Genomic DNA, 12,545 nt, shown 5'->3' on the forward strand with positions numbered 1-12,545 from the left:
AATTCCTTTTCTTAAATTTGATAAAGAGTGGTGTGATTATCGTGGAGGAGGCCCCTCCCCTGCTTGTGGGTAAAACATTTTGGTTTTTTCCCTTAAGACCGAGACATTTCTCCTGTATTCCCTGTCCAAGAAGCAGAAAGGTACGAGCAACCAGCAGCAAATCCAAGGCAGGCAGCAGCAGCCGCACGGCACGAAAAAGTAGTCCGAAGTAGGCAGCGGCAAAACAGCCAGGAAAACCCCAGCAGTAACCAGCTGGGCAGCCTGCCTCCTTCGAGCCCCCACTCCCCCGTTCCGCCGAGCCAAGACTGGGGAGAATATCCAAAAAAAAACCCAAAAGAGACAAACCTGCCCCCACCCCAGCGATCAACAGCTTCTTTTGTTAACCGCTGGCCTGGGCAGTTAAGTGGCAGGGGAGAGAATTTACATAATAATCCCAAACTACAACGAAACCCAATGCTACTTCCTATATGCTCCTTCCTATATGCTTGGCCATGTACAGATCACCACTTAAAAATATCCCACAGCAGAAAGAAAAAGCAGCACATAATCTCACCTGTGTCTAGATTAAAGCTCTTTATCTGACTATATTCCTTTTCCTGAGCAGAAGGATCTTCACACCGGTCTCCAAAGCCAATAATCTCCAGTATGTGCCAACACATCCAGTAGGTCTGACGTGTTGACTGCCGTAAAACCTGTGGGTGAAACAGATGTAGACAATCAGACTTGCTCACTTATTCCATCCTTATACTACATTTGTCCTCCCATTTCCCAAATGCATGGAGACTGCAAACACTTTTCAACTAGAAGACCACAAAATTTATATACAGATTTCAGAACACACATTGCCTAGTTTTGAGGCATACTATATTTATTAACTTGTTGTCCTGGTTACATCTAGATCTTTACTTTTAAAAAAACACCAATTGTGCCTGCAGCCTACACATTACAGATTTCATTTAGCACAGCAGCAGTCATGAGTGCATCCAGTTAATCATGCCTGGTCTAAAAGTGCCAAGCAGCAGGAGCCCTGGGAAAAGCATACAAAGGAAGAATGTAACCAACATCACCTTGAGGCAGATGAACGTCTCAAGGTACTTTTCTACCTTGGTCATTCACCAACCCCCTCAAATAGGTTTTAGGCTCTTGACAAGCTTGTCCCAAATGCAGAGATTGTTTTCTTCGCTTTGTTCAAGTTGCCTTTCAAAAATCAGATTTTTTATGGCTTCTCATACCATAGTTCTACATTTCTCGTTCTGAGCAGAAGGAGAACGAGAGTAACGATGAGGGTAAGGCTGTGGATGTGGTCTATCTAGACTTCAGCAAGGCCTTTGACACTGTCTCCCATAATATACTCCTGGAAAAGCTGGTAGCCCATGGCTTGGACAAGTGTACCCTCTCCTGGGTTAGGAGCTGGCTGGAGGGCCAGGCCCAGAGAGTGCTGGTGAACAGAGCTGCATCCAGCTGGTGGCCAGTCACTAGTGGTGTTCCGCAGGGGTCAGTGTTGGATCCAGTCCTGTTTAACATCTACACTGATGATTTAGATAAGGGGATTGAGTCCATCATCAGCAAATTTGCTGATGACACCAAGTTGAGAGGGAGTGTTGACCTGCTGGAAGGCAGGAGGGCTCTGCAGAGGGATCTGGATAGACTTGAGAGATGGGCTGATTCCAACAGGATGAAGTTCAATAAGGCCAAATGCTGGGTCCTGCACTTTGGCCACAACAACCCCATGCAGTGCTACAGGCTGGGCACAGAGTGGCTGCAGAGCAGCCAGGCAGAAAGGGACCTGGGGGTACTAATTGACAGGAAGTTCAACATGAGACAACAGTGTGTCCAGGTGGCCAAGAAGGCCAATAGTATCCTGTCCTGTATCAAAAAGAGCATGGCCAGCAGGACCAGGGAAGTGATCCTTCCCCTGTACTCTGAGTTGGTGAGGCCACACCTTGAGTACTGTGTTCAGTTCTTGGCCCCTGAGTTCAGGAAAGATATTGAGGTGCTGGAGCGGGACCAGAGAAGAGCAACAAGGCTGGTGAAGGGACTGGAGCACAAGTCCTATGGGGAGAGGCTGAGGGAGCTGGGGTTGTTTAGCCTGGAGAAGAGGAGGCTCAGAGGTGACCTCATCACTGTCTATAACTACCTGAAGGGAAGTTCTAACCAGGTAGGAGTTGGTCTCTTCTCCCAGGCACTCAGCAATAGGACAAGGGGGCAAGGGCTCAAGCTCTGCCAGGGGAAATTTAAGTTGGAGATCAGAAAAATATTCTTTCCAGAGAGAGTAATCAGGCATTGGAATGGCCTGCCCAGGGAGATGGTGGATTCACCATCCCTGGAGGTTTTTAAACTGAGACTGGATGTGGCACTGAGTGCCATGATCTGGTAAATGGACTGGAGTTGGACTTAGGGTTGGACTTGATGATCTCAGAGGTCTTTTCCAACCCAATCGATTCTATGATTCTATGAGAACTCAGCAACAGCAAGTATAACACATCAGTAACTTTAAAAAACAGCAGACAAACATGTGGTTTGCCTGTTTCACTGAGCTCTTTCGGAGTTACACCAGTGTTACCACAAGCCCATTGTGCTGGAAAGCTAATGAGATAGATGTTGAAAGACTTTAGGAAAGTACTATATGGTAGGAAGCTGAGTTAAACTACACACAACACCAAATAGTCTTCAATGAATCCTTGACTTAAACTAGTTATGTACCATATACAATCTCAAAGAAGCCACGGAAAGATATGGCTGCAGGACCAGACACAACAGCAAAACTCTTTCTTTGGAAAGGCAAAGAAAGCAACAGAAAACAGAGAAACAAAGGAAAGATAGGAGGAGGTAAGAGACAGACTCACTCTGGACTGATCCCAACTGCCATTTAGATCTGGTTTAGTCAATATTGTGAGCCTTACAGGTAACTTACTGAAAATAAACCTGGATGGAGCAACTGCAAATTCATTCAATCTAATTAAATAGAAAAATACACAGGAAAGGAAACCAAACACAACAAAGGGAATGGAAGTTAACACTACACTTCAGCTTAACACTGAATTTAAAAACCCTTTGAAATTTATGTCACAGGCAACAGCAGAAAAATGTGAAAGGACTTGGTGCTCTTCACATGTGACCAGTTACATTAACAGTAAAAACAAGTAAAAGTTTATAAGAAATAGAACAACAATTTTCGGAAAACAGATATTAGAAATCAAGAAGCAGAAGGACAAAGAGAAACAGCAGGAAAGACATTGCCTTTGCAATTTATTTTTATGGACTGGATTATAATAAAAAAGAGGTTTATAAACCACTGAAAAGTAAAATGCAAAGCAGTTACTCAGTTGAGGTGGCCTGAAATGAAACATCACCTATACATGGTCCAAAACTAGAGAAGTCTTTTACTGACGCACATGGAACAGAGGGAGGTGATTTGAGACAAACAGCAAGGCTTTACCAAGGGCAAGTCTTGCCTGGGTAACCTAGTGGCTGTCTGTGATGGAATGACTTCATCACTAGACATGGGAAGGTGACTGCAGTCACCTCTCTGTACTTGTGTAAGGCCTTTGACATGGATCCCACAACATCCTTCTTTACATTGGAGAGATATGGATTCAATAGATGGACTATCTAGTTGATGAGTAATTGGTTGAATGGTCATGTCCAGAGGTCAACAGCTCAATGTCCAGATGGAAATCAGTAAAACCCAGTGTCCTTCAGGAGTCTGTATTAGGACCAATACTAATATGTTCATCAGTGACACAGACAGTGGGATCGAGTGCACTCTCAGGAAGTTTGCTGACAACACCAAGCTGAGCAGTGCACTTGACAGGCCTGAGGGACAGGATGGCATCCAGAGCGACCTGGATGGACTTGTAAAATCAGCTCAGGGGAACCTCATGAGGTACAACAGGGTCAAGTGCAAGGGCCTGCACCTGGGTTGGGTAAACCCTGGTACCAATCCAGGCTGGAGGTTGAAAGGATTGAAAGCAGCCCTATAAAGGACTTAGCAGAACTGGTGGATGAAAAGCTAGGTATGATCCAGCAATGTGCACTCACAGCCTAGAAAGCCAACGACACCCTGGGATGCATCTAAAGCAGCGTGTCCAGCAGGTTGAGGGAGGTGATTCTGATCCTCTGCTTTGCACCTGGCGTGCTGCACCCAGCTCTGGAGTCAGTACAAGGCATGGACCTGTTGGAGCAGGTCCAGAGGATGGCCACAAGAACAGTAAGATGGGAAGTTTCCTCTCCTATGAGGAAACATGAAAAGAGCAGGGATTGTTCAACCTGGAGAAGAGAGAACGCTCCAAGGAAACCTCATAGTGGACTTTCAGTACTTAAATGGGGCCTTTAAATAAGTTGAGGACAGACTTTTTAGTAAAGCCTGTTGCAATAGGGCAAGGGGTAATGGTTTTGAACTGAAAGAGAGAAGATTTAGATTGGATATAAAAAAGTTCTTTACAATGAGGGTGATGAAACACTGAAACAGGTTCCCCAGAGAATTTGCAGAAGTCCCATCTCTGGAAACATTCAAGGTCAGTTTGAACGGGGCTCTCAGCAACCTGGTCTAAATGAAGATGTCCCTGCTTGTTGCAGGGGGTTGAACTAGATGGCCTTTAAAGGTTCCTTTCAACCCAAACTGTTCTATGATTCCTCCCCCTCCTCAAATATTGAAGCTATTTCCCTGATCTCTGGCACAAACTTAGCAAATAAACAGCTCTTTTCAACATAAACTCTCAGTTGAGGTCTTCTCACCTAAATGGCATTTTCACAGGGAAACAGATCCTGACACATACTCACTAAACAAAAGCAACAACTGTGTAGGCTGTGTTCAACCCACTGAGAACAACAAAATGCCATAAACACTGTCACTGACATAGTAAGGCTCAAACCGGTCAAGTACCTTTCCCTGTGCTACACATTTCTGTCAGCTAGCCTGTTCCCAAACCACTCTCAAGATCAAACCAGGGCTAGGGACTGCTCCCAGGAGGCAGGATATAACCATCTATTTAAGAGACCAAGCAATCTTACCAGCATAGCACATACTAAACCAGACTAATTTTCCTCACAACCCACACCTCCAGCTCTGAAAGGTGAGTTTTTTGCTAGGACAGATGCAGACAGTGATATATATGATCATACACCTATTGTCCAACTTCCTGAATGTAAAAACATAATTAGAAAATTATCAGTCACCCTGGTCACTCCCTTCTGCCATCCCTGCCAGAACATGTGCACCCATGACCTACCTGTACTGTGTGCATGCTGTTTGTGCCCTGGAGAAACTTGCCTTCCTCCCCAGCTCTAAAGTCACCACAGTCCTTCAACAAGCGCACCCTCATGCCACGCACCAGGTTTGCCTGTAAGTACTCCACATAGTCACTGCTGTCTGCAAAGTCTGACAGGGTCAAGAAGGTATGGCCCTGCTTTTTGTGGGGACTGCGATTTAAAGTGAGTACAGGCATTTGGACAGCAGTACTGGCTGGAGTCTTGTGCTGGAAGATGGAGCGGGTGGTGCAAGGCCGGAGCTCCTGTCGGGGAGGCAGCTCTGGCTTGTAGTTGTGGTTCCAGCCCATCACATGCACCAGCTCTGAGATGAGGTTTGCCATGGCCATGGTGAACTCAAACTCCTGCTTCACATGGTTCCTCTCCTCAGGGAGTGGGCTGGGCACAGCACAGCCCTGCTGCTCCTCTCCCTGCTCCACGCCACTGCTCAGCTTATCCAGAAGAGAAGTGACACACAAGTAGCGTTTCACCAGGACAAAGAGCAGCTTCCCAGGGACCTGCAACAAGCACAGCTGTCACACTCAGCCTGCAGAGGACCTCTGGCCCCCAGCTCTCTCTGAGCCACCAGCTCATCCACAGCCAGGCTCCCAGCAGAGACCAGTTAGCAGCAGCAGAGACCTCTCAGCCCACCCTCATCTCCCTGCTTACAGACAAGGCTCTCCATGTGCCTTTTCTCCACCCCAGCCTCATGCCAGGCCCAAATCCTGTGCCAGCTCTCCCAATGGCCAGTCCTGCTCAGCTGAACAACTCTATCTTTTTGTCCCAAACAAGGACGTCAGCCCTGCCTCTCCTCTCCCACCCCTCCTGACCCCCAAAACCCCACAAGCCCAGGGCTGGCAGGGCCTGCCACTACCTGTGGAAGGTGAATCCCCTCAAAGGACATGCACTGCTCTTCAGAGGATGGTATCTCAGCAAACAGCTCCAGAAAGGTGCAGCGACTGTCAAAGTCCATGTGCTCCTCAATGCCATCCTGCTGGCTCAGGGACAGCAGGACATAGGCCCGGCTCTCTGTAACAGCAACAAAAAACTCTTCAGGCCCCATAAAGACAACCCTCACCCCACCCTTCCTGCAAGAGACACATCCACAGGCAGGGAACAGCTTTGCTGCTCCCTGTCACCTGAACCATGTTTTGTACTTTCATCTGGAGTGGCAACATTTTGCTCCTCAATGTACCTTTCCTACCACTAAAGCTGCAAGATTTGCTCAAAGTAGCAACCCCAAATAACTGACTCCAGATCAGGGTCTCAGGGAAGAAAAGAAGTTATGTTTTAAACTGAATCAGCCCCTCATCTGCCCCACTTCAGAGCTGCATGAACTCAGGCACTAGGACAGGGAAAGCCAGATCTGTCGCGGGATACAGAACCAACAACCTTCCAGATCCACCTAAGCCTCAGGTACTTAAATGAGAGAGACCTAGATAAAAACCACTCTCTACCCAGGGCCTGAGGAAAGGCTCCCTGCCAAGAATAGGCCAGAGCCTTACTAACTGACAGCATGCAGCAGAGCCACCTAACACTCTGCCAATCCCCTTTGCACAAGTCCTCCTAACAGTTAATCAGCATCCCAGCTCAGAAACCTGTCAGGGGAAAGAGTTTCTAGCTCTTACAGCACTCCAGACAACTACAGCTGAGGAACTTTGGAAGATCCAGACTGATTCTTCCCCCTGAGACACACTGCTTCCAAGGCATCTCACCCCTGTCAAAGGACTGGCACCCCTGAGCTGCTTAGCAGCACCTCCACAGTGGCACTGAGCAGCAGCAGCCCCCACCTGCATCATGTGAAGCCAGGGCCCGCAGCATCTTGCCAGCACTGCGGCGGATCTGCTTCTCCTTGTGGCACAGCACCTTCATCAGCATGTCCAGGGCTCCCGTCTCCCTGAAGGCACCCGCCAGGGACCCAATACTGGCGTAGGCACTCAGCACGTGGACAGTGTTCAGGATGGAGGACTTGGGCGTCCCGGCCTCGGCCACCTGCCGCATGGCTCTCTGCACCAGGTTCCTGACATCAGCCTTCATCTCCAGCAGCGAGGCTTCGTCCAGCGGCACATCTGCAGGCGGCAGACTGGGTGCCTTCTTCTCTTTCACCCATGGCCCTTCCAGCTTCCTCTTGCCCAGCAGTGCCGGGCAGCTGGCACAGACCTCTTCTGCAGACATCCACATCGAGATGTTCTCTGGCTTGGCCTCTGTAGAGGAGGCACTGCTGCCTCCCACTGCTCTCTCTCCCAAGCTGATCACGCTCCACTGGATCAGGTATTCAGGTTGGCCGTCGTGGCCTCGCCGCTGCCGGAGCAGCTCCTCTGGGTAGGCCTGCAGTTTGGGTCCCAGCTGCACAACCAGGTTGCCATTGTGCTTCTCATTCACCATGGCAGCAGATGTGCCTGCAGAGACAGAGGGGAAGCAGAATCAAGCTTATATTTCAGAGCTACATCCTACAGAAAATGTGAGAGAGCACTTCAGTTCCTTGACAGAAGTGGCTGAGCTTTTGATCCTGAGATCCCACACCCAGGATAAATCTCTCAAGGAAAACCCATATTGCAAAGGGTCACATTCCCCTTCCAAGAAAAAAAAGACAGTGTTTCATATACAAAACCTGGTCCCAGCATTACTGACACACACAGACAGAGGTTCTCCTCAAAAGAAAAAAAAAAACAAGGCAAAATGGGCCCTCTTATAAGACAGAAAATACTGACAAGAGACTTAGGTTGTCATTTCTGCCACTGTCCACAACATGACCCTTCCAAGTTGCTGCTTTTACTCCTCCCTCTTTCCTCTTGTTATTTATGTATTTGTTTAGACTGCAAGTTTACCTAAACCTCAAGGTGCTCTCACTGTGGAGAGGGACCTTCACATCATCAGGCCCTGAAGAAAATAATAAGAAATTTCTCAGATCTACTTCATACACATCTGAAAGCCACACTCAGCATTTCACACTAAGCATTTCTTCCTTGGCCTCTCCTTGGAATTCTTTGCCTTTACAATAAATCATTAATGGACAAACTCAACAAAACTAGAAGATTGCTACTCTCTGTGACCCAATTGTTCTGCATATCGTAGGACTACAGAGAAAGCATGCTGCTTCTCTGCTTTCATCTGTGCAAAGAGGAGTGTGGAAATAATTTGCTGTCCAAGGCTGGGTGCCAGCACTCAGCTCACCAGCTGCAGATAACATCACAAAGTGGCTTCCAACTGACTTTCCTACTACAAAGGACTCCAGATCAGTCTGATAGGAAGGTTCTCAGAGGAGCACAGGCAAGTGGCAGTCGGAAACACAAGAACAGGCTCTCCTGCCACACACACCAGCAAAAGAAGCAGTGAAGGAAAATCCTGTTCAGCTGATGGTAACACAAGTCATTCTCAAAAAAGGAGCTAAGACACCTAAGAAACAGTCAATCCATGTACAACCAAAGAAGATACTAGCCATCAAAGACTATGACAGGCACATTAAAAATGTGTTCCAGGTGCCTGAACTACCAAGAAATTCTTGGTACCTACCTTCAATTGTGCCTTTCTTGGAATTTGCAGCAAACTAGATGGGAATCTTTATGCAGTGTCTGTAATAAAAAGACCACAAAGTACTGTCCTGTGCTTTGTAAAAGTGTTTAGACGCCACACAATACGCCAAACAATTGTTTTTCTTAAATAAGCTTGTATGGTGCACAGACACATACAAAAAAAAAGCCCTCATGAAAAGTTCACCTAAATTAAAAATCTGAGTAAAACTGAAGTACCTCTGAACTTTGGTAACTTCACTGCATTCCCACATCATGCCATTCAGCGTAAGAAAACCTCTTTAGTACAGAGCCCAGAAAAAGGGGCCCAAGGGGATTTGTAGCTAGGTAGGGGAGAATTTGGGTTTCGGGCACTTGAAGCAGCAGCTGCGCCATGTGTGATGAATGACGCGCGCTGGAGGCCATGACAACCCCACGGCCACACTGTCAGACCGCTTTGACAGCGGCGCTCGGTGTCAGAGCTGTGAACACGCGGGCACCAGACCCCGCAGCACGTCCATCAGTACCTCAGCCCGGCCTTGCCCAGCCCGGCCCCGCCCGGTCCGGCCCCTCCTAGCCCAGCCCAGCCCACCCCGGTGCAGCATTCCGCGGGGCCGGAGCCCGCACGGGCAGGGCCGCTCGCACCGCCGTGCCTCGGGCGCTCCGGGACAACCCGGCGAGCCGCTCCCACGGCCCGGGCCTTCGCTCACCGCTGCGCCGCCGCGCCTCGAGCCGCACCGAGCCCGAGCAGGGCAGGGCACGGCCCAGCCCCGGTGCGGGGGAAAGGGAGCGGACCCTCGGGCGCCCGCCCCTGAGGGAGGCCCCGTCCCCGCCGGGCGCCGGTCCGGCTCTTCCCGCGCACCCTGCGGGGCCCGCGGCGGCGGTGCGGCCGAGAGGGGGCCCCGGGAAGCACCGGAGACAGCGCCCCGGCGCGCCGCGCTTCCGGGGTCGCTCGCGCTACGGGAGGCGGCGAGGGACAAGGGCCGCCGTCCCTCGGAATCGGTGAACGGGTCAGGCTGGGAGGAACCGCAGTGGGTCACCTGGTCCAGCCTCCCTACTCGAGCGGGGCCATCCCTGAGCACGTGCCGCGGGACTGTGCCCAGACGGTTCTGGAATATCTGCAGAGAGGGAGACTCCACAGCCGCTCTGCGCAATCTGTTCAATGGACGGTCACTGCACATAAAGTTCTTCCTTGGATTCGGGTGGAACTTCCTTTGCATCAGTTTCTGCCCATTGTCTCTCGTCCTATTGCTCAGCCTGGCTTGGTCTCCTTGGCACCCTTCCCTCAGACAGTGACAGACAGGGGTGGGTCCCCTCTCAGGCGTCTCCTCTTGAGGCTGAACAGGCCCAGCTCCCTCACCCTTTCCCCCAAGTGAGCTGCTCCAATCCCCCGATCCTCTTTGTTGCCCTCCACTGGACCCCCTCCGGGAGCATCATGTCTCTCTTGTACTGAGGAGCCCAGAACTGGGCACAGCACTCCAAGTGTGGCCTCACCAGGGCCAAGCAAAGGGGCAGGATCACCTCCCTCGACCTGCTGGCGATGCTCTTCCTAATGCCCCCCAGGATTCCACTGACCTTCTTTGCCACAAGGGCACTGTTGGCTGCCCCACAGTGTCCTCCTGGGCTGGCCCTGCAGCCTGGCTCCCGAGGGGACAGAGGCTGGAGCTGGCACTGGGGTCTGTCTGTGGCCGTGGGGCACACGGTTGCCATCCCCTCCGCGCCAGCTGCGCACCTGGAACGGTGGTGGAAGGCTGAAAAATGTGAATGATCAGATTATCTTCTGATTCTCCTGGCTAATATTAAAAATGTGAACAAACGGAGGCTGGGAGCTGAAGACTGTATCTGCCAGAGCTCATGATGCTTTCTGATAAATGTGTGTTGTGCTGTGTGTTTGGTACAGTTTCTCTGGTGGTGAATCGTCTTTGTCAAGGGCTATAGCAGGATAGATGGTAGGAAGGCTAAAAGCATGTCATGTCAGCACTCACATTATTATTGCAAATATATCTATCTATATATATATATGGCCAGACTTTGCGAACAAAGGTTTGGGAAGGGCTCTCCCCATGTGGGTGTGTCCTTCCAGCCTGCGCAGTGGACTTTTTAGGTGAGGCACAGCGCGCGCAGAACTGGCCCCACCATTTAATTCCTGAGATCCATTTGCCATGGCCGAGCGAGCTTGGACAGTGACAGTGAAGTCCTCGGGACTGTCACAGCACCCGGTACGAACTGGGGCTGACCCTGCTGAGCATCCGAGATCTGACGGGATGGGATGGCAGGGAGGCATTTAACTGCCAGGGTACGGTCCCCACTGAGACTCGAACTCAGGTGCTTGGGATTCAGAGTCTGGAGTGCTCTCCTTTACACCATGGGACCGCCCCGGTATTATTGGAAATAATAATAATGTGATAATAACAATTAATCAAAAATTACAATGCAGCAACATCAGGCCCATGGCCCTGAGGTGGTTTCAGCCCTGCACCCACCCTCACTCCATCCACCCTGTTTGGCCTCAGTGACAGCTGCAGTGGTTTTTGGCAGGTTTGGGGCTCTGAGACTGCTGTTCTAGTGTTGCTAGAGAGACAGTTGAAACTTCTTGCACACAAGTTTGTCCTATTTCCTGTTTCTTTCCAGCTTTGGTGTCACACTGGTGTGAAATGCCCATACCATAAAATCTAAATTCTTACCTTTGTCCTTATTTCCCTTCCTTGACAGATCTCACAGCAGGCAGTTACAATCTGGGTTTTTATCAGTCTGATAACATTTGTTTTAAATTATAAATAAACATTAAAATCATCAGCTAAACGGAGGAGACTACTTTCTTATTTGATGCTAGAGCTTCATGTATGTGCCCAACCTAATTTCTACCCTCAGTACTAATGCAACTGATCAGCAATTAATCCAAACAGTATAATTGCAATTAACTATAGGACAGATAAAACAGTGCAGTGCTGCATCAGATTGTGGAGACCAACCTCTAAAGCTGTGGCACCAAAGGTGGACTGTGAATGACTGTGGTTCCAAGCCAGACTCTTCATTTTCACCATTAGTACATGTAATCTCTGCTGATGCTATTGATGCTCTTTCCAGAAATCTGTGTACTCTGCTCTTGAAATCTCTGTGTTCTCACTTAACATGTCATTTTCCTTCCCCATTCACTAGCAAGGCATCTTGTTTGTGACACTGAGAACTTTTCTGTGGTATTCACATGGCCTGCTTGTATCTTGGCTCCAGCAGTCTTGATACTATGCTTAGTAGGTCATTTATCCTAAAAATAAAGATTACATCTGTGGTATTTTGCTCCATGGTACATGTCACACACAGTTCCTGTGCACAAGTGACATGGGACTGCTTGTGCTGATACGGGGTTTGTGGTGCTGAACCATGAGACACACCCGTGTAATGTGTCTCATGCTGCACATGGGGCTGGTTGTGGTGTTACCTATAAATGTGAAGCATCTCACCCCATAAAGGAGAAAGAGCCATCTCAGCTGTGTTTTGTTCCTAAGCACTTTTTGTATTTTCTCCTCTCCTGTTGCACTGATTTGATTTCTCCAAAGGGCACTGTGAGGAATAGTGCTGTCCCTCCAGTTCAGACTTTTATCGGTGCTAAGCTTTCCTGGCACTATACAGGTACCTGCTCCAGGATCTGATGCTATGCAGTAGTTACATTTTTAGCTGGCATACTCTTGCCTCAGCAGCCCTGATGATTGTAATGAGCCTGTCTCCCTGGGTTTCATTTACAGCTTTACACACATTACTCAGCTCCCCCACATGCCCTTGATGTGGCTT

General features: G+C 49.3%; 1 protein-coding gene across 7 annotated transcripts in view; it reads right to left on the minus strand.

Annotated features, from left to right (window-relative positions):
• Positions 1-9,696, minus strand: part of LOC139684987 (cullin-9-like) — a 37,056-nt gene extending 27,360 nt beyond the window's left edge. For 6 of the 7 annotated variants that reach the window (XM_071581511.1, XM_071581504.1, XM_071581527.1 and 3 more), the window contains exons 1-6: positions 9,467-9,696; positions 8,761-8,819; positions 7,038-7,646; positions 6,122-6,276; positions 5,232-5,765; positions 554-692 (exon numbers count right to left, since the gene is read on the minus strand). In XM_071581511.1, coding sequence (XP_071437612.1) covers positions 554-692; positions 5,232-5,765; positions 6,122-6,276; positions 7,038-7,632 — 1,423 coding nt within the window. In that variant the 5' untranslated portion in view covers positions 7,633-7,646; positions 8,761-8,819; positions 9,467-9,696. Of the gene's footprint in view, positions 1-553; positions 693-5,231; positions 5,766-6,121; positions 6,277-7,037; positions 7,647-8,760; positions 8,820-9,466 lie in introns of those variants that run through there. The other variant, XM_071581519.1, reaches the window with a different exon arrangement.
• Between the last annotated feature and the right edge of the window lie 2,849 nt (positions 9,697-12,545).

This window comes from Pithys albifrons, chromosome 2 (assembly GCF_047495875.1).
Source record: "Pithys albifrons albifrons isolate INPA30051 chromosome 2, PitAlb_v1, whole genome shotgun sequence".
Classification (NCBI taxonomy): Eukaryota; Metazoa; Chordata; class Aves; order Passeriformes; family Thamnophilidae; genus Pithys; species Pithys albifrons.